The sequence below is a fragment of the Drosophila gunungcola genome (assembly GCF_025200985.1).
Source record: "Drosophila gunungcola strain Sukarami chromosome 3L unlocalized genomic scaffold, Dgunungcola_SK_2 000003F, whole genome shotgun sequence".
In the NCBI taxonomy this organism is placed as follows: Eukaryota; Metazoa; Arthropoda; class Insecta; order Diptera; family Drosophilidae; genus Drosophila; species Drosophila gunungcola.
This window is the reverse complement of record NW_026453179.1, coordinates 457,604-478,968: the sequence shown is the minus strand read 5'-3', so window position 1 is coordinate 478,968 and position 21,365 is coordinate 457,604. Positions and strand designations below refer to the sequence as shown.

The window sequence follows — 21,365 nt, the reverse complement described above, 5'->3', positions numbered from 1 at the left end:
TGCCCAGCAAGAAACTGACTTCTGAGTAGAATCGTATCGCCACTCGTTCGCCAGCGAGACCCAACACACACACACACACCAACTCATCGGGGAGACACCCACACATAGGTAGGGCGCATAAGTGTGCGTGCCAAGTGTGTTGGCCTCTCATTCGCCGGATAAAGTCGAGGGAGAGCGAGAAAGAGCAGCACGTGCATTGGAGATTTCTCGAGTTTTTCTTTTTCCTCTCCGTGGGAGCTGCTCCCAAAGCCTCTCCCCCCACCGCCGCCCACTCCCCCGCCCCCTTGGTAGTTGTTGTTTATGGCTGCGTGGGCTTCTAATTGCTCAAAACTCTATGCCAATGGGGGCACTCGGCTGCATTTGGCGCTTTTGGGTCGCCAGTTGCGAGTTGAGCTCCGAATAGGCGCCTCCCACTTCCACCGACTGGCGTTATATAATGCCGCCGAGCGGAGATAAGCCAGCGGAAATCTAAGCGGGTGTCTTTTGCCCTGTTTGAAGCAGGCAAAAGTAAATAAAAGTCACGGGTTAAATAATAAGGGGAGTTGGCCTGTTTTCTTGGCTGCCTTTCAGGTCACAAACTTGAAATACAAACATTCACCAAATGGTGGCCCTTAAGTTTCCAGCCAAATTTAATTTAAATTTAAAGACGCCTCAAAATCAGTTGTTAAAACATTTTTATTTTTAGGTTAATATTTGATTCAAATTTTAAAGTATTATTTTGGTTATAAATAAATTTATATAATTCCTAGTTTTTTTCCAATCTTAGCAAACAATTTTGGGTTTACTTCTATGCACAATATGGATTACAAAAACAAAATCATGTAGTAACGTTATAATTTTGCCAAGATATAAGGCAGTTAGAAGAGAATTTAAAGGGTGAAAATGTATCGATGAGTTTCTGACCTTGAAATTTGTTTAGAACCTTTTGTATTTTATAGATTTATAATTTAGGATCCTTTTAAATCAAATTGCATTATAAGAAAATCACAGTCGACAGATTTTAAGCCGCAGCAAAGTTCCGGATAAAATCGACGGATAAACTCTCTCACCACGCACACAGATACAATTTCTTCTTCTCTTATTGAAACTCCCTCTTCGCTCTCGTGAGAAATGCCGGCAAAACAACTTCACAGATATGAACTTGAAATGCCGATGCAGTCAACGCGAGAGAGAACGCTCTCTCTGTGCTCAGCATATATGGGTGTGTGTGGGTGAGATTGCGACGCAGCTGCCGAGGTGTAAGTGCATATGTGTGCGCCCGCTGTCCAGGTGTGTGCGTGTGTCTGTGTGTGTTTACAAAACAAATCCGAATTGAGAAAAAAAAACGGCAAAAGCATGCCAAGGCAGCAACAACACAATTTGTGAATGAACGAATAGTGGCGCACTCACACACACACACAGATAGCCAACCCACACCAGGAACTCCGCGTCTGTGTGTATCTGTGTGTGTGATTGTGGGCAGGGAAAATAAACGCGTTTACGCGATTCGTACAAAATTCGTGGGTCTTTTGAAAGAGAAGCACTGCAAAGAGCCAAAAGCCACCGAACGTAGGTGTTCGGCTATAAGTTATATGCCATATGCTATATCATATATATGTACATATGCCATATGCTGATGTGTCTGTGTGAGGCAGCAGCAACAACAATGAGTTATTGAAATGAGGCAGCGACAAAAGAAACGAAACCAAAATGGTGTAGGCCAAGTGATCGGAAATCGCGCAGATCGGCGATCAGACAGATATATCCATAGCGATGGCAAAGGTGTTGTCAGGGGGGAGGGGAATGGAAGGGGGATATGGGAAGTCAGCAGCCAACACAATTCGCAGATTGTCTCCGCTGATTTGTTGATTAAGTCGTCCGTCGAGTTGGCGACTTTTTTATACACCCGGTATTTAGAGGGCCAACAGGGCGTATTATTTTTCAAGCTGATGTAAGCCTTTGCTTGGGGAAAGATTTTACGCTTATATTAACAAATTGATCTCATAAAACTATTGTGCTTAAGTTAGCTATTTATAAACATATAAATCCGCATATATGTCAATATATGAATAATTTAAACATCAGTTAATTGTGGAATCAACTTTTTTATATTCAAATAAAATAGTTGAACAATAAAAAAAATAAAGGGGATCCTGCAGAGTAAAGTAAATTAATAAAGCATATAATAATCTTGAATTTTGAAAATCTTATAGATGGAATTATACGTAAGTTTGTAAGGCTTAAATTTGTTTTTAAACTAAAATGCTGTTGTATACTCTAAAATTGCTTAACCAAAATACTTCACAAAGTAAATACTTATATTATTAAATCCATACTATCATTAATATTTTTATAAACGACAATAATTAAAACTAATAAACTAAATACTTAATAATTTATTTGATTTTAAATAATTATTCAGTTAACTTAAATTATAAATGTTAAGCCATGAAATTTTAATTTTTTTAAATTTAAAAAAAAACGAAAAGCACTTAGTTAAATGTTTAGCTAGACTGTTGATGTTTAGTATCACTTGATTTCTAAAAAATGCCTCTAACTGGTATCCAAAAGTCGAACACACGTCTCTAAAACATTAATAAGAGTTTTTGGCTGTACAGCAAATATAGGTACGCTAAGTACATTTCAGTGTCGCCGATGCCTACGCCTGAAAATGAAATAAAATAAATAAAAACCCCTCGAATCAACAATCAAGGTAAAAGTTGTCGCCTCGGATCTGTTGTGATTTCAATGCGATTTGAGTGCAGCTGCAAGGGAATTTCGCAGCAAGATTCCTTCGCTTTTGTACTGGAAATCTTCCCACGGTTTGGCCCAGTCATCGTCGTTATTTTCGCCCTCTCAGACTCCTTATTGTTGTCCTTGCGCCACCCCAGCAGCACCGCCGCCACCACCGACCCACCACCAACCCACCCGATCGCAACCCACCACCACCGCCGACCATCCGGGATCTCAAATCCCGTTGTGCAACCCCCGTAACTTTTTGGCGGGAAATCTCCGACGAACGTCTTCGCGCACAAAAGGCAGCCCAGTCAAGATCTCGGCGAGATTTTGTGTTTTTTGTGGCCTGCGGCATAGAAAATACAGGACTCGAGTCCCTATCCATCCAAGGAATTGGAACCACCCCTCGGGGCGAAAGTTTTCTTTGGACTCCTGCTGCTCCTTTTTGCTCTTTGGCAGATCCTGCCACGCCCATCGCGCCCCTCCCCCGTGACTCAGCCTTTTAATCGGCATTAATGAGTCGCATATCGTGATGGGAGGGCACACAGAACGAAAACAGGAGATCCAAATTTATGTAAATGCAGTCCTAAAAAATAGGTTTCTCAAAAATGGCAGTACATTTGCACTAAAAAACACTTATCAGACATGCTGATCAATATTATTATATATTCTTTGGAAACCTATTTGAGCTCTTTATGCATATTTATAAATGGGATTTATAAGCATTCACATTCACTATTTCTATTCAATTTTAAATGGAACTCATTAAATCAAGCATGTTCAGTGTTCTTATAAATATTAATACATAGCTTTCTTAGGCATTCACGTATGCTTTATGAATATTTTATAAACTATATTTTTTTTTGTCGCTAATGTCTTAAATTTCCTCCGCAAACATAGAAATCTCTTCGGTTTAAATTCGTGTATTCGTAAATTATAGTACATTGAAAAATTTATGCCAAGCATCAGCCAAAGAGATTTCTGTGACAGTTTTGTTTAGATTTATTTTTCCCTGTGCAACAGCCAGTGCGTTGTCGTCGTTGGCTTTCCCATTCATTAGAAGCGCCGAAACACAATTTTCAATTAAGCACGCAAAAACGCCAACATCCCAAGCAGAGCGACCAATGCCAGTCGCAATTTGCATTTGCAGCAGCCACTCGCAGTGCGACAGCAGCAACATCATAGTGGCAACATCAGCAGCAGCAGCAGCAGCAACAGCAACACAACTGCAGCAACTGCCGGCGCAATAACCATAAAAGCGAATGACATCTCAGCACCTTGAGGTGACGCCAACGGCAGGAGATCAGAGGAGATCCCAAATCCAAAAGGAAAAAGCCCAGATCGGGCCAGATATTCTCGCTGGGCGTTATTCTGGGGGTCAGGCGGAGATGTCGCCGCTTATGCGCCAATTAAAAAATCTAATTTGCATGCGAATCCGCGGTTTCTCGCCTCTGAGATTCCCACGGATAAGCGCTTTCAGGAAAATCATGTTTTGGTGCACAACATGATTTAGACCGAACAGCTGTTTTGATTTTAATCAGGAAAATGTATAATAACTTACGGAAAAACGGAACAAAACGGTTAAGAGAAACGGAAAATGTAAGCTCGTCTTAAAAATAATTAATAAAATGTAACAAATATCCCAACACTATATATACAAATAATTATATGTTCGAACAAAAATTGAGGTAATTTTAATTCCATTTGCATACTACCTTTTGTATGATTTTTTATGGAATCTTATTAGTTCCAGTCCTCATAAAATTCACAGAACTTTGTAAACTAAAGAAATTTATTAACGACTCTTTACCCACTTTAAAGTGGAACAAATCTGCTTAAGACAAATATATGCATTTAATGTTATTGTTTTACTCGAAGGGAATCCCCTTCTATTTGTCCCAGAAATAATAAGCTTTCTGGGAAAGTTGGCTTTGCACCACATGGTTTGATTGATTATGCCACTGATGATGGCAAATTAAACACAATCAAACGATTATGGATTCAATGGATGATTTACTATTTACTGAGGCATCATTAACCCTCGAAAAAATCAATAAAAAAGCTTCTTTGCTTTTTATATATATTAAATATAAATATATGCTCCAAAGCATATAAATTTTACTCGAACTTCCTCAGAAGCTGCCCCTCTGTATAAGCATGTTTTGAGATCTATCATAACCTGTCCCGTCTGTTCGGCTTTTTTAAGCAATTAAGCCTTTCTGGCTGCTCATTTTTCTAAAGATTTTTTTTTGGCACAACTTGGAGATTTTATCACGACACTTTGCACTTCCTCCAACACACGAGTTGTTTTGGATGTTTTTCTGAAGTTTTTTTTTTGGTTTTTAGCTACCAACATGAGCTTAAATCACGCGCACGCCCCGAAATCTTGGCCAAGATCTCGCTGGAAGACAAATTTCGAATGATTTACCTACAGCTCTGAGATGAGCTAACCTTTACTTTTCTGATGAGGTGAGGGAAGTTGGCGGCTTGCGGGTGCGACTCCATTTCATTCACAAAAGTTTTGTCTTAATGAAAATCTCTTGAGTTGCTGTGGAAGTGGGAAGGTCGCCTGGGATTCCTCCTAAAACAAAAAAAGTTTAAACAAAGTTTAACGACTTGGCTGGAAGGCGTAGACAGAAGCCAATTTGGTGTTCTTTAAACATACGCAGCCCTCGAGCTCCGTTGTATGCGTTTGTTTAATTGATTTTGTTGTTAGTTAGGCTGGCACCGATAAATGTTAAGCGTAGTCATTAAATCAAAGTGTTTCTACCAGTGTTGCTTCATTTCTCTTCTAGAAGCCCACAGTTACACACAGGAAAAACTAATGTGTGATAAGAAAATTCCTTTTTTTTTCTTTGTTAGTTTTGCCAAGAACTCAGTTTTCTCACTAAAAATATAGGTATTTAATATTCAGCGCATTTACATATATTTAAAATCAATTTTGTTAAGGGTTAATATCTAGCAGGCCATCAACAATTTTTCAAATTTTTTTCTTGAAAATTAAAATGGGTTTGTAACCCCTTTTTTGAAAGAGCATGTTTTCATTTCATTATACATTTTTTAGAGTAGCCTGAGAACTTATTGTTCTACGGCAACAACAATACAAATGTTTTTTTAAGAAAATTAAATAAGTAGGGAATTTTTTATAATTCGTTTACCTACAATTTAGCAAATCATTTTAATTTAAAAATTGTGTTGTGCTTTTCCTTTATATATATATTTAGTTTATAATTTCCAAAGTATTTCTTAGTAATTTAAAAAATTTCTTCACTACCTATAAATGTACAAATTGAGATGTAACTGCGGTGAAAATTACAAATCCAAGTGTACATCGAATACGATTTTTCAATCGTTGTCAGCATTTTCTCACGTCGCTTAAATGGCTTAATAACCCAATCCGAATGCAACATTTTGTGGCCGAGCTTTAAGTTGTTGGTAATCGCTGGCCCCCTCCCCCTCAGCCCCCCCAGCCCCTTCTGGCCATCACCCCCTCCCCCTTGGGGTAGTAACTCGCTTCCGGTCTGCGGTCCTCTGGTCATCAATGGATGAGTGAGTGAGCGAGTGAATGAATGAGTGAATGGGGCTATCGTGTGGTTTTTGTGTTAGAAATGCCATAAAAAATGCAACAGCGGCATAAAATTGATTTGATTGCCAAGAAGATGATCAGACAGAAGAGCAGGAGCAGAAGAATCTTGTAGGGGGGAAGGGGGGTATCCTACACCCGCCTCGAAGTCTAACCGATTTTTGCCCATGGCCAGGCAGGTTGCAGATCGTTAAACCTCGGACCCCAAGAGTCCCAGATGTAGGCCGAACCACTTTGATGAGCTCGGATGGAGTGGCTTCCTCAGATCGAAACTGCCCATGAGATAGAGTCGAGAAAAGAGACAGAGCTCGGCACATTTAGAGATTAACTGGTTTTATTGCCCGATTGGCTATAATATCTTTTATTTACGAGGCTCGGGCTAATTTGAATTTTCAACGTTTTCTTTTTTTTTTTTTTCTTTGGCTTTTGGCGCGCTCTCTTATTTTCTATGGTTTCCCACACTTTTACAGGTGAATGGGGGTTCGGTCCCGAGTATTTTGTGAAAGATTTTTGATCGCATGATTGTTATATTTTATTGATCAGCTTTATACATGTATTGAAACGCTTCGGTTTTTTTTTTTCTGTTGGGGCCGTCGTGTGTGTTTTTTGTTGTTGTTGTGTGTGCCCCTTGTGTATGTTAATCGTTTATGCCCTCCAAAGCTCATTTCTCCGCTCTCCAATCGCATTTAATAGTTTAATTTTTTATTTGAATGAACAGTTAATTTTATGCCAAGTGGCAAATGGTAGCCAACAGTATTCTCCTGCTTGTGGGAGTCTTTAAAAGCGTGTGTAATCCTCCGTTTTTATTTTTTCGTTTTGGGTTCCCAAAATAAACATAATTTATGCTGAGAGCTGCCAATCGAAAGACTTAGGCAGCGAACTCGAATCGAAGTTTATGCCTTGATGATGATGTATCAGTGTTTATGCTGAGATTAAGATAGTTTTTTCAGATAGGCCAAATGGAAGGGAGTGCTGTGAGATATTTAGAAAAGAAGGGAATGGTGCGATCTATTTCCCTCGTCTTTCGATACAATGGAAATTAGTTCCGCTTACTCACAAAGCTCATCAAATGCGAAGGCCCAAGCCAGCTGCAAGCTTTTTATTTTGCTTTTTTTTTCAGATTCCCAAACTGCGCAGCAACAAAGACTGGAAAGTAACCAAAAGATTGTTAAATTGTTCATCAACAGGCGCAGCTGCGTTGTCTGTCTTCCCTCCTTCGAGTTTTTTTTCCTGTGTCCTTTGCGCAGCGAATATCAAAAGGGACTCTAACGTCTAAAGAGGGAGGAAGATGGCAGGGAGTTGGGTTTTCAGTTGGGTGGCATGGGTTGGCACGGGGTGGCAGGAAGGAGGAGGAGGACCTCTTTATTCGCTGGCAGTGAAAGAAGCAGCCGCTCCGTGGTCTTTTGGCTCTTGTCCCGCCTCACGGGGTGGCGTTGGCGATGGTCTTGTCCTGAGGATAGGTCCTTGAAACGGGATCTCTGGCAGCCCCTTAAGTGCGCAATAGGCAATTTCCCCGAAGGGTGGTGGTGGGTCGCCCTCGGCACACCTTTTCCCACTCGCAACTCGTTTTCCCTAAATGGACAGCTGCTTGCTTCGCAGATCCTCCGTTGCTGGGCTTTCAAGCCGTGACAGATTGATAAATATAGCCAAGATTTTCTCCAGATGAGCAGCATTTTCATCACGAGGAGAGGGAGGCAGAGGTATAGCCACCCGCCATACCTGATGAGCTCTGTACACAGAGAAAACTATGGAAGATTTTAAAATCAGATAATATAAAGTAGAAAAGTTCTAAGATTTCTTGACTTCTCGGTTTAAAATTTGTTTAATTTCGTATATATTTTGTAGTTGATGTTAAGAGAGTAATTAACAATTATTCTTTAAAAAAATATTAATATTATTAAATATTTTTGCAGTTTACATTTATGAACATTATCACAGATATTGTAAAACGTTAAGACCCATTTAATTAAATGTTTAGACCAGGCAAAGAACAGACATTAAAAAAAATCACAAAATGGACTTGTATTTCGATAGTAATTGAATTAAATCGAGGTTATCATAAGCCACTATTCTAAGCAAGTACAATAACGACTTTTTTCACTGTGCCAATCCGCTCGGCGTATATATATTTATGTCATTAAATTTAAGCATTTTCGTTTAGGCCATTCAGCTGGCCAACCTGTGATTAAGTTGGGCCCTGACTTGGCTCACTGTCTGAATTCTCCTACCCTTCCCTGAGCGCTCTTTTCGGCCAATTGCATGTCCCGGCTAATAGTTGCAAGCTCCGCCACAAGAAATTCATATGAAATTATAAACGTTTTAGTTTTATTGTGCGTTTTCAACTCGGACTGGCCATTTGAGTTGAGTTGAGTCGAGTCGAGTCGAGTTTTGTTTGTGGCGGTGGCGGTGGCGAAGGTGGAGATGGAGGCCCCATAGCAGTGATAAATGTTTCCTACGCCGAGGTATTTCACCCGCGGCATTCACAACGGCAGGAAAAAATCATACAAATGCAAATTTAATTGTAGTTCGCCGCATCCCAGTGGCACATAAACGCACAAATATCTCTCGGGGAGTCTGGCTGCAAATGAATGCTTTCAACGTGGCACGCAATTTAAGTGGGCGGGGTGCCCGAGGGCATGGTCCCTCGGACTCTGGAATATATAAATATGCCAAAACAGCAAACGAATTCATTTGAATTTCATTTCTCCAAATGCCTTTTATTTGCACCGGTGTCTCTGTTTCTGTTTCTGATTCTGTTTCTGATTCCGATTTGACTAACGGTTCTCCAAATCAACTCGCTCCACCTACTAATCTTTCTACCTTTCTCCCAACACTTTTTCAGCGTCTGGCCGGACTTCGATTATGCAGTTTAGTTTTTTCTATTAATATTGGCAGGACCAGCCTGCCATCTAAGTATTTAATTGCTACTCAATTTTTTTATGGGCTAGTTAACCAAGTTATTTTACCCATCAAAAAGCAATAAATATGTATTCATTTATAAGTTAGAAAGCCGCCTTTGATTTGATTGCACTCAGAAAAGTTGGTGTTAAATATATTTACAAATCGTTTTATCCTTTTTATAAATATCTTAAAATAATTTAAGTGTATTCCTTGCTGCATTTTGAAAGATTAAACTGTGCAACAACTTATTTTAAAAGAGTAAAGAAAAGACGTCGGAATAGCTAAACAAGAACACAAAACAATTCAAATTTTTTAGAAAGTTTAAGTACTTTTATAAACAATTTTTATAAAATATATAGAAAGGTGTAACGATGTGGTATATCTATTTAACAAGATATATACATTTTCTGCTCAATAATAGTGGGAAATGAATGTCTTTAAATACAAATTTTTGGTAATTTAAATTTAAGTATTTCATTATATTTTGGTTTTAATGCATAGAAGGGCGTAACAATGTGGAATTGCTGTTTTTGGAAAATAAATACATTTTCTGCTAATAATAATTTTAAATGAATGTCTTTAAATACAAATTTTAGGTGATAAAAGTTTAAGTACCTTTACAACATTATTTATAAAATGCATTAAAATGCGGAATGATGTGGTAATGCAATTTTAAGGAAACGTATACATAATAAAAGTTGAAAATAAATGTCGTTAAATACAAAGTTGAGGTGATTAGTAAAGGCCAACGCGATTCCTCATTTTTCTTCTGGCGTCTCCCACATGTTACTCTTTAGGGGAACACTTGTTCCTTTCATAACTCCCTGTAATTGCATTTGCAATTAAAACCAAAATTACCTTCACAGCTGTTTGCTACAATTCCGACACCTTTTCCGCTCTAACCGCAATAGGATCAGATGCTATTCATTCGTCAATTCAGCTTCCTTGTGGCTCGTGTGTTTTCCCTGTCAGCTGTTCTTTCTCAGATTTTCCTCGGCTCGACTTCTGTTCCGGCGGCTTCTTCAGCTTCTTCTGCATTATTCGCCCTCTGCGCGCCAACGACTTCTTAAGTCGGATCCTGATCCCACCAACAGCTGTCCTGGAATTCTGCTGCCGCTCCTGCTGCCCAAACAAAGGATACCCTGCGGGGTCGTCGTTAGTTTTGCTTCTCTGACGAAAGGTCAATAATCTCAGATGGGGTGGCTGCAGATTTCGGGGAGGAAGGCAGGAATTCGTGCAGAAATCTTAACTGAATTACATCTTGAGTGGAGAGACGGAGGCACTCAGGAAACAAAAGTAGGGATAATTGCAAGTCATAGAAGTTGTGGCCCAATGTTATGCTTTCATAACCAAAAAACTTGTAGTTTAACATGTTTCTATTAAAATTATGAAAGCAAAACTTATTTAAAAAGAAGAAATTTATGTTTAAAAAGTATTACCTTAATGGTCAATTTAAGAAATTCTTTCTAAAATGTTTGTTCCTAAATGTAAGATTTCTTTAAATGTATACATAAGGTATGTCAACCCAATCAAATTTCAAAATATTTTTAGATATGTACATTTTTTTTATTTTATTTATTCATTTATTATTTGTTATTATTATTTTTCTCTTGTCTTTATAAAAGGAGAAACTGTCATACAACTTTTATTGAATACGTTTCATGCTAGTGCGAAGATTTAATTTTAGGTCCTTTGTCGTCACGCGATTAAATCTAAAAATTCTTTACATTCGTAAAAGCCATGAATTCTTTGTTCCATATCCGAAAGTGTATCTTGCATTTCGCCGATTAAATCGCTCCCTTTTGTGGGTCTCGCCCCGATGTCATTAGCGCTGAATACAAATATGCAACATTCACCGATCAAGGATGTGATGCGGGTGATACCCCGCCTTCGTCCTTTCTCCCCTCTACTACTGAACCGCTGGCAAAGGATGTGTCCTGAAGAAAACTGAAAACTGAAATCACAGACAAAGTAGAATAGGTAGAGTTTTAGGTAGCCCTAAGAAAGGTAGGAAATTAGATGTTATTGTATAAGGACACACCGGGCCGTGGATAATAACAATAATGAGCAGAGGAGGAGTAGCGCGCGCCACGGAGAGAACTGAAAGAACAGCTGATGTTTCAGAGGGAAACCTTGGATGGATCGACTGACAGGAATCTCAGGTGCGGGGGTGTTCTGATTTCGTCTCAGTTCCTTTTACCTTCCTGTTGTTTTTTTTTTATGTTTTAGTTTTTTTTTTTTGCTTAACAGCACGTGACTGGCTTTGGCGCCCTTTTTTTTTGTGATATGCCTCTTGACAAATTGCTCATTTGAAAGAGTTGAGCTGAAAGCGGAGATTGATATTGGATCGGGTTTCGTAATCGGGGATATTTTGTTGCGCCCACACCGGAAGCACAGTGGAACCTCCTTTGCGGGGCTTCGAAGGAAAGGAAACCCGTTGATATCAGCATGCAAAGCCTTGCAACATCGGCAACATGATCGGTATAAATCGGCAGATTGGCAATATCAGCAAATCGGCAAATCGACGGAAGGGGGCTGTAAGATTGGCGGCTATCGGCTATCGGCTATATTCAGCCAGGCCCAAAGACGGTTATAATTGGCCCAAGGCAGCAACAATTTATCAACGCCGATTGCCATTTGTGTTGACAACTAACATACTGGACATTGGACAGTGGATCAGGAAAGGAATGAGTACGAGTACGAGTACGAGTACTCCCTGGTTTCAGCGATCTGTAGTTGGCATGAAGCGTGTTGATTTCGCACTTTACAGCTTGTAAAACCAGCAAAGGCAGTATCTACTAGCTACTAGCCACTGGCCACTATGCTCGTACTAGCGCTATGAAATTATTTATTTAATAATCGGACAGCGAGTCATGGAAAATGGTCAGCAATTGTCGTTAGTTGCCACCATGTTGAAGCCGCTAATTGTGCACGAAAAGCAGCAGCAGCAGCAGCAACATCACAGAATTTATTACGTTTCAATTATGTATATGGGCAAATGTTGGCACAGCCAATTGGCAGCGCATAAATCTCGACGGAGCCACAGTCACAGTCACTCTCTCCCTCGCTGCAACTTGGCCCGGCTGTCAAATTAGCACGCCAGCAACTAGCAACCTGGCCATTAGCAATCGCAACTGTTTGGTTTGGCAGCTCCGATCTGGCTAATCAGCTTCCTACTCCTAAAGCGGTTACACTCTCAAGTGCCTCTTCTTTTTCCGTTTTCTGGTTGCCGTTGGCATGCCAGCAACACGTCGCATTGCTGCTGCTGCAACTGCAACTGCAACATCGTGGGATATGACAGCACTGATATATTCGAAGGGGTCTAATCAGTTCTTATCAGTATCTTACATGGATTGGCTATTTTTCTGGTATTTTATCAGTGCCCCAACTATTGATTTATTAGAATATAAACATATTTGCACAGAAAGTCTTTAATCTTCTTATATTTAAATTGTTTTGTGAATTTAACTTAGATTGGTGTTTATTCAAAAATATTTCACAAGATAATATATGTAATTTCAAACAAATAGTATTTACCTATTGAAAATTGGTCTTAATTATTATATTTATATGAAATTTATTTTTAATATGTTTGAATTAAATATAGTAATGGAGTACATATTAACAGTATAAGTTTATTATGTACATATTCAGTTTTTTATTAGTGAGTTAATGTATTCATAATTCTTTTTAAATCTTTCTCTGGAAATGGAGAAGAATATTTAATTTGATTGAATCTAAATGGATAAAAACATTTTCTTTTATATTTTAAGTATTATCCAAACTGTTATTACCTTTTCTCTTATGAATTAACCGTTAAAGTGTCTCTACAAGACAACTATCAACATCGCATTGCCGTTGTGCAATATTGACACAACAGCAGCAACAATTGCTGTCAGCAACTCTCTAAACGATCTATATGAAGTTCTGGTGCTTGAGAATCACTCACTTTCCAATCGGTTTTCCTGGGAGTCCAAATTAAGTTGAACAAATGGAGGGTTGCTTTCGGACGCAGTTGCTGCGTATTTCATATTCCACCAGCAGCAGCAGCAGCAGCAGCAACTTAAGCTGCCCCACCGGCAACATGCAATGTGTGTGGTCTGCTGTTGCTCCTGCGGCTTTCGCTGTTGTTGTTGGTGCTGCTGTTGCTGCTGCTGTTGCTGCTGCTGTCCCTTGCAGTTGCAACATTTGTCGTTGTCCGTGCATAAATCGTGTGAAATATCGCATTTCGCGCATTTTCGCTTCGTGTTAACGAGTGTCACATACGCACACATGAAAAACAATCGCCTGCAACAAGCATTTATTTGTCTTTTTGCTGGCGAATGTAGTTGTTGTTGCTGTTAGTGTTGCTGTTGCTACTTGGCCTGGCAAGTACTTGTTGCTGTTGTCGCTGGGTTTGCTCTAGGCATTTGCATATTGACAGCGCAGTGTGATAATGCTGTTGACATTGATATAGCTTCAAAAGTCTGGCTGCAGACTGTGGGACATTTTGTGTGTTGCTGCTGTTGCTGTTGTTGCCCCGACTATTGTTGCTAGTTGCTGGTTGCTGGCTTGCTGCTGCTGCTGCTGCTGCTGCTGCAACGCCCACAAAACAATTGACAGTCAACAAGATGCCGGCGAGGCAGGCGAAAAAAATTACAGAAATAATGCTAAAAAGAGCGCTGAATCTGATAAAGTTGCGGCTGTTGCGCATGCGCATGTTGCACGCCTACAAAATCATGTTGCACGTCAGTTGAGCGGGCTTTTTGCCCTCAAAATATTTGTGTGTGTGAGTGTGCTTGGCTCATTTAAATTCAGCAATGATTTTTGCCAAGTACTTTACTTGTGCCTTGGCCGTTCAAGGCCGCCTTTTCGAACCGCTTGTGTGGCATCCGGCGGTTCTATCTACTATATATATGTGTAAATGCAATATGGTATATCCTATATGCTGACAGACGGCAGCCGAGAAGGCGGTACATACGATATCGGATTTCCAGCACTACTACTGCTGGGCGGCAATTGATTCTTAAAAAACCGTTGACAACTTACATGTTGCAGCAACATGCTGCCGCCGCGTTGACAAATTGGCCGCATGTAGATGCAACATCGAGCGGAAATTGGAAATTACTGAAAAATTCTCGAAAAGCAGAGCACAACGCCCACCAAAAATAGGGGCTTGCGGGTAATCCCCGCCAAAAGGGAATGAAGATGAAGTAAGAGCCGAACACCCAACTAATAATCGCATAATACACGTACCAGGCTAATGATTAACCTGCATCATTATCGCTCGAAGATCTCAGATGCTCCTCTCCCGCTTGTTGTTTCTTTTTTTTTTTTGTTTTTTGTTTTTTGCCCATCGAAAATTAGCTGCCGTATCTGCAGAAGCTCTTCCGAGTGGCGGAGTTTGGGCTCTGGATGGGCTGGGTCCAGGGGCAGGACAACAAAGCATCCTGCACTTTTACTCGCCCCATTCAAGCAGCAAACAGGAGGATGATGGCCCCGAGGCAAGACCTGCAATCTGGCTTTATTTTATGCGCGGAGCGCGCTTAAAAATGCAGTCAACGTCGCTTTGGATGGGGCAGACAGGAACCTGCCGCTTAGGCGAATGCCTCACGGGCCCCAAAAAGGCAAACGGCCCGACAACAACAGCAGCAGGAGAAGCAGCAGCAGCAGCAACAGCAACAGCAACAGCAACAGCAACATCTACAGCGGCAGCAACAAATGGCATTAAAAAAAACCATCACTGCGGGGCGAGGGAAAATTCACTGCATCCTCCCACTTTTTGCTGGTACGCGAATGTTGCCTCTAGATGGGCCTATTATGTTGCTGTTGCTCTCGATGTTGCTGCTTGTCGAGCACTGTTGCTGTTGCCGTTGCTGCTGCCGTTGCCGTTGCTGCTGTTCGCCAATCATTAAATGCGTTTTTCATACTGTTGATTTGGGTTTTATTTTTTTATATTTTTTTTGTTTGTGCGGGAGTTGCTGCTGCGATTTTTGATTTATGAACCAGCAAATGAGTTCGCAAAAGGAGAACAGAGAACAGAGAATAGCGATCGGACGGCGAATGTATATCAAATAAGTATACACCCACACTTCCGGCTGTAAATTGAATTGGGGGCGTGGCCGGAGGAATGTTGCACCCCATGTTGCCGGCGGGCAGGCAGATAATTATGCGCATGTTGCTGCTGCTGGTTGTCTGCTCGATAGTTTTGTTTTGGCCAACATCAAAGTGGCAGTGGAAGAACGACAGCGAAAACGGCAACGACCACGACAACGACGACAAATCGCTGAAAGTTACAGTTTAAGTTTGCTGCCGCAGCAGCAACAGTGGCTGCCAATCACCGCAACAGCAGCAACAACAGCAGCAACAACAGCAGCAACAACAGCAACTGCAGCAGCAGTGGATAATCAGAATTCCAGCATTTTCACCTGTTGCTAAAGCTTGTGCAGACTGACATGTGCGGCACATGCCGCGCTGCCATTTGTCTGCACTTTAATGATGCGCCACATCTAACTGCAACTGCAACATCAACAGCAGCAGTAGCAGCAACATCAACCATTCACTCCCTGCACGCAGAAAAATATCAGGTTTCTACTATCTGCTTAGCTTCATGTTAATCAAGCGGAAAAGTGTACAATAAATAATAATATACTGTAATATATTTAGAATTTAAAAAAAAATTGCGAAAAACCTGCAAGTTAATTTTCTTGTATACAAAAAACTATAATATATAAAACAATAAAACCTAAAACCATTTTCAAAAGCGCATCATCATTGTACAAATCGTTTGTGTATCTTAAAATCATTTACATAATATAAATAATTCAATACTTTCAAGTGTTGCAAGAATTTATTTGAGGAAAGTCGTAGATTACGCCAGAAATTATCATAATGTTGTGTCTGAAGGAATTGTGTCACTTGATTTCACAGCAAATCTTTTTAATTACAGGATATAATCACAAGTTTACCACACCACGATTAGAGGTATAAAGCATCTTTAAATTCGTAGCTACAAGATACAAGTACAAGGTCAAGGCCTGGCTATCAGCAAAACCTTAAAAAATACGAAAATTATCAAGAAGAAAGAGTAAAATAAACAAATCAGCTTAGTTGACTTCTGGCCCCTTTTGAGTACTTACTTTTCGCGGGCGACTGGACATTTGCATTTTCGATTCGGCACTGCAAAATAAAAGGATGAGGAGGAGGAGGTGGCTCACAGCGGGCAGTCGGCAGTCGGCAGTCGGCCCCACACAATGACAAAGGGAGTGGGAAGTGGGTAATCCTTAACTAGAAACTGTAGTTTGTCCGTCCCAAGGCCGGTGAATTTATGGCCAGGTGCCGATTGAGGGTGGGGGGGGTTTTAGAGTTCGGCATTTGAAAAACTGCCCATACCAGCCACACTAATTAGTTTGCCCAAGAGCCCGAGGGCCATTGCATAATTTAGGTAGCGAATTCCTTGGCCAGGCCAACAACGCCCACACATCTGGGGATAAGAGTTGGATCTTTCCGGGAAAAAGTCGCCGCTTAGGGCCATGCTAATGCCTCCATCTCCACCCTTCCTGGAAGATGGCCCTGCCCCAGCCACTTCAGCTCCAGATCTTAGCCAGAGATCATAGCCCGAGGGATCTACATGTGATCCAAATTTGCATAATTGCAGACCAAAGTCGGCGCTGACTTGCCCTCTGAAAAATAATAATAATTCCCTTTCGAGTGATTCAATTTTCCTGAAAAATGGAGCGTAGGAAGAGGAGTCTGGCTAGTCAGCGACGCCTAAACCAGGAGCTGCCCTTCCACCAGAGGCTCCTAGGCGGTGTCCAAAAGAGTTTCGGGTGAGTCAAGTTCAGATGGAGTAACTGAGGCCTTTTTACTAATGAATCTTCCACAGATCCCCGCTGGCCCATCAAACTCGATTGCATTTGGCAGGTGATAATACAATGTCGTAAGCATGTAACTCAGCTTCTTGGTACTTTATAATAAATATAGCCAACTTGTTTTAATCTTAGAGATCTCGAGACCTTTATCAATGTACTGAAGTGTGGATTCGGCACCGGCTGTTTGGCCATGCCAAAGGCTTTCCTGTACTCTGGATGGCTGATGGGACTTATAAGCACTGTTGTTCTCAGCTCCTTTGTTCTCTATGCAATGCACATTCTGGTAGCTATATTTTATCAATTCCCGATAACTTTTCATTGGACACTTTCCCTTTTGCAGCTGGGACATATCAATTTCTTGGGAGCTCGCTTTGAAATCCCATTACTCAGTTATCGGAAATCCGTGGAGTTGGCTGTCAGCAATGGACCACCAAAGTTTCAGTTTTTAAGCAAACCCTTTGGGTATGGAAACATATATAGCCAAGTGCCAACCAAATCTTGTGAGGACTTTGGTTGGAATTCGGACTTAAAATATAATTTTCTTCCCATAGTTATAACTATATGATAATAATTAAACTTTCATATTTAGGTACCTAGTGGATGTCCTGCTCTGTGGATATCACTTTGGCGTGGACTGTGTCTATGTGGTCTTTGTGGCCAAAAGTCTCAAGCATTTAGGGGATATCTATTTGTGGCCCTTAGATGAGAGACTCTATATGGCCTTGCTCGTCTTACCATTGATCTTAACGTTTATAATACGGGATCTCAAGAGTCTTGTGCCATTCGCCTTGATAGCCAACATTTTGATATTTGTTGGTGTGTTTTTGATACCTCTTATATCTTACATTCCTAACTTACTACCTTAAACCATAGGATCTTTTATAATTTTAGGCTACTTGTTTCGGGATCTTTCTCGATTTGACGAACTTAAAGCATTTCAGCCATTGCGGAACTTTCCCTTGTTTTTTGGCACTGTGCTGTTCGCCATCGAATCAGTTGGAGTGGTGGGTTAATGTTAGTTCTTTTAAGAACTCTATAGACTACTATAATATTTGTCATATCTTTTAAAGATTTTAGCCCTTGGACGCAGTATGCGAACACCGGAGAATTTTCTTGGCCCTTGTGGAGTTTTAAATCGAGGTATGTTCGTGGTAATTTGTTTTTATGCGGTCTTTGGTTTTTTTGGCTACTGGCGGTATGGACAAGATACCGAAAACTCGATTCTGCAAAACCTCCTCAAAACAAAATGTGAGTTTATTTAATCCACGGGAATATCGGTGTCAATGCACCGTTTTAACATGCACCAAATAACTTCCTTATTTTATTTCATAGACTTCCCCAGTTGGTGACTGCAATGTTTGCCCTGGCAATTTTCTTTAGCTATGCCCTACAGGGCTATGTAACGGTGGACATAATCTTCAGGAGTTATCTGGAGCCGGAACTGGAGGACGGAGCTTCCAAGGCAGTGGAGTTCTTGGTGCGAATCGCCTTGGTCATCGCATCGGTGCTGATGGCAATCCAGTACCCGGACTTTGGGCTGCTGCTCTCCTTCGTGGGATCCTTTTGTCTGGCCCAACTGGGTCTGATCCTGCCGGGAATCGTGGACATCTGCGTCCAATATGATTTGGGATACGGTCCTGGGAGGATCCTTCTTCTCCGATCGATGCTCTTCATTTTTGTGGGCTTGGCTGGCGGAGTTGCTGGTACAGTAGTGACCCTACGAACTCTCCAAGCGCGCTTTCCCATCATAGTTTAAAATTTTTTACATTTTAAGACGGATTTTTGATATAGATAATATAATAAACAAAGCAAAAATAACAAAAAATTATTGTTTATTTATTAAAAGTATGGTACAATAAATAACTTAATAGGAAAAAATCTTCAATTATATTTTTTAAAAACCTTTATTCCAATGTTTCTTGTTATTAAAATTTATATATTTAAGGTGGAGGTCATAGATAAAACAAAAGACATCAGAAAAGTTTTGTATTTTATTGACTTGCCCCGAAAACTATGCTAGTCATGAACTATTATTAGTATTTACCCTAAAATAAAACTCCCCGCTGTGAATAACGTCACGTCTAAATAATTTGTATAATTCAAACAATTTACTCATGTTTTAAAATAGAAACATCATTTTTCAACATGGCCGATAAAGGGTAAAGAGAATTGCAGAGATTTCTCACCTTTTACTACTGAGCTTCTAATCCACAGCGGCTATAATCCATATGAAAATCGAAATGTGGCTAAGCCGATATCGTAAGTTTTTGGGTTTCATAACAGTTTTTTTCTTAGTCAGTATGGTTTTCTGCAGTGATTTTGGAGCATTTATATTGCTACTGAAGTGCGTGGTGGGAACTGGAATTTTGGCCTTGCCCTTGGCTTTTTACTACGCTGGCATAGTCAATGGCGTGGTGTTGCTCAGCCTGGTTTGCTTCATGCTGATCCATGGTATTCAGTTGCTGGTGGGTTAACCTGGAAGTGTGTTTCCCATTTTACACATTTTGTTTTGTGAAGGTTTATAGCATGGTGGAGTGCTCCAGGCGAATGGAGGTTGGCTATGCCACCTTCCCGGAAGCGATGGTCTACTCTTTTGGCCAGGGACCCAAGTGCTTCCGGTATTGCGCAAGAGCAGGAGGCTGTATAGTCGACATTGTGCTGTGTTGTTCGCACTACGGCGTCTGTGTGGTCTACATGGTCTTTGTGGCAGTCAACTACAAGCAGCTTTTCGACTACTATGTGGGAGTGTTGGATCTGCGAGCGTTTGTTGCCGTCATCGGACTTCTCCTGATGGCCCCCTTTATGATACGCCAGCTGAAGTATCTGATACCCTTTAACGTAGTGGCCAATATCCTTATCTATGTCGGATTTCTAATGATGATGTACTATCTGTTCGTGGATCTTCCGCCCATATCGGAACGAGCAATCTTCTTTGGCGCAGTGGAGAAATTGCCTTTATTTTTTGGCATCGCACTGTTCTCCATCACTTCGGTTGGAGTGGTTAGTCCTTGGAATAATACCCAAATCTTTGCAATGCCTGTAACAAGTTTAAATAATTCCTCAGATGTTGGCCATCGAAGCCCAAATGGCCAAGCCACAACATTACATCGGTTGGTTCGGCGTTCTCAATTCGGCCATACTTCTGGTTTTAGTCTCGTATATTTTCTTCGGAATCATGGGCTATTGGCGATACGGGGACCAAACTGCTGGCAGTGTGTCACTCAACATTCCCACAAATGAAGTGTAAGTTAAACAATACAGAAAAAATTAATACGATTATGGGGATTAGATGGGTTGTCAGAAAACTTAATTTTAAATTTAAATTTTTTAGAAAGTTTTATATTATATTTATAATCAGGGACCTTAATAATTGATTTAAAATATTATAGTAGGACTTTTAAAATAAAAGGTTTAAAGACCACTTTATTACGGTTCCTGGCATTAATATAAGAAGTTCGAATTTGTATTTTTAATGTGTATCTAAGATCGTATTAAAATATGTATAATAGCAAAAGTAAACAAAATGTTTAGATAATTTTAAAATGATGACTAACAACAAACCAAATACCCAGCGTTGCGCAAGTGTCAAAGGCCTTTATAGCCACCTCCATATTCCTGACTTATCCGCTGTCGGGTTATGTGGTCATCAACATTATAATGACCCATTATTGGAACAAGAAGGGCGAGCTGAAGCATGCGGTGCTGAAGGAGCTGATCCTGCGGGTTATTTTCGTCTTGGTTACCACAGCCAATGGGATAGTTGTCCCCAATTTGGGTCCTCTGTTGTCGTTGGTCGGTGCCTTTACCATATCACTACTGAATCTGGTCTTTCCCGCCTTGATCGAGATTTGTTTGTACTATCCGCCGGACTATAGCTATGGCAAGCTGAAGTGGAAGCTGGTGAAGGACATACTATCGTAGTCATTGGCCTACTGATCCTAATCCAGGGCACAGTCTTCTCCATAATGGACATGATTAAGGAGTATGGCGGTGGCAGCGAGGATACAACTACCGAGGAATTCGTCTCCACCGAAGGCAACCCCACCGTGCTTACTACCGCCATTATTGTAGCTACAGCTGCACCTGCAGAGGAACCTGCTTTTAGATATTTCTAAGTCACATCGATTGGAATACTTATTTTTAATATATTTGCTAAGGTAACAAATGTGGTTACAGGAATTTTAGTTTACCAAATTTTTAAAACTACTTTGGCCATTTATGTATTAAAATTTAAAGTTTTATTTTGGTAACTATTTTCACAAAAATTCATTTGTAACAACTTTGTTTCGAAGAAATATATCTATAACTATACAATA

The 21,365-nt window shown here is 40.5% G+C and overlaps 2 protein-coding genes across 2 annotated transcripts; both read left to right on the top strand.

Annotated features, from left to right (window-relative positions):
• Positions 1-16,859: 16,859 nt before the first annotated feature.
• On the top strand, positions 16,860-18,806 carry LOC128258430 (proton-coupled amino acid transporter-like protein CG1139). Its single transcript, XM_052990031.1, is given in 9 exon segments — positions 16,860-17,007; positions 17,064-17,117; positions 17,182-17,332; positions 17,390-17,511; positions 17,639-17,865; positions 17,923-18,053; positions 18,120-18,279; positions 18,282-18,297; positions 18,382-18,806. Coding segments are annotated over 9 exon segments (1,383 nt in total). The 5' UTR covers positions 16,860-16,909; the 3' UTR covers position 18,806.
• A 275-nt stretch (positions 18,807-19,081) lies between these two features.
• LOC128258258 (glutamate transporter polyphemus) lies at positions 19,082-21,365 on the top strand. The gene is given in 7 exon segments (XM_052989782.1): positions 19,082-19,208; positions 19,264-19,308; positions 19,364-19,514; positions 19,567-20,049; positions 20,114-20,292; positions 20,622-20,962; positions 20,965-21,365. Coding segments are annotated over 7 exon segments (1,413 nt in total). The 5' UTR covers positions 19,082-19,194; the 3' UTR covers positions 21,165-21,365.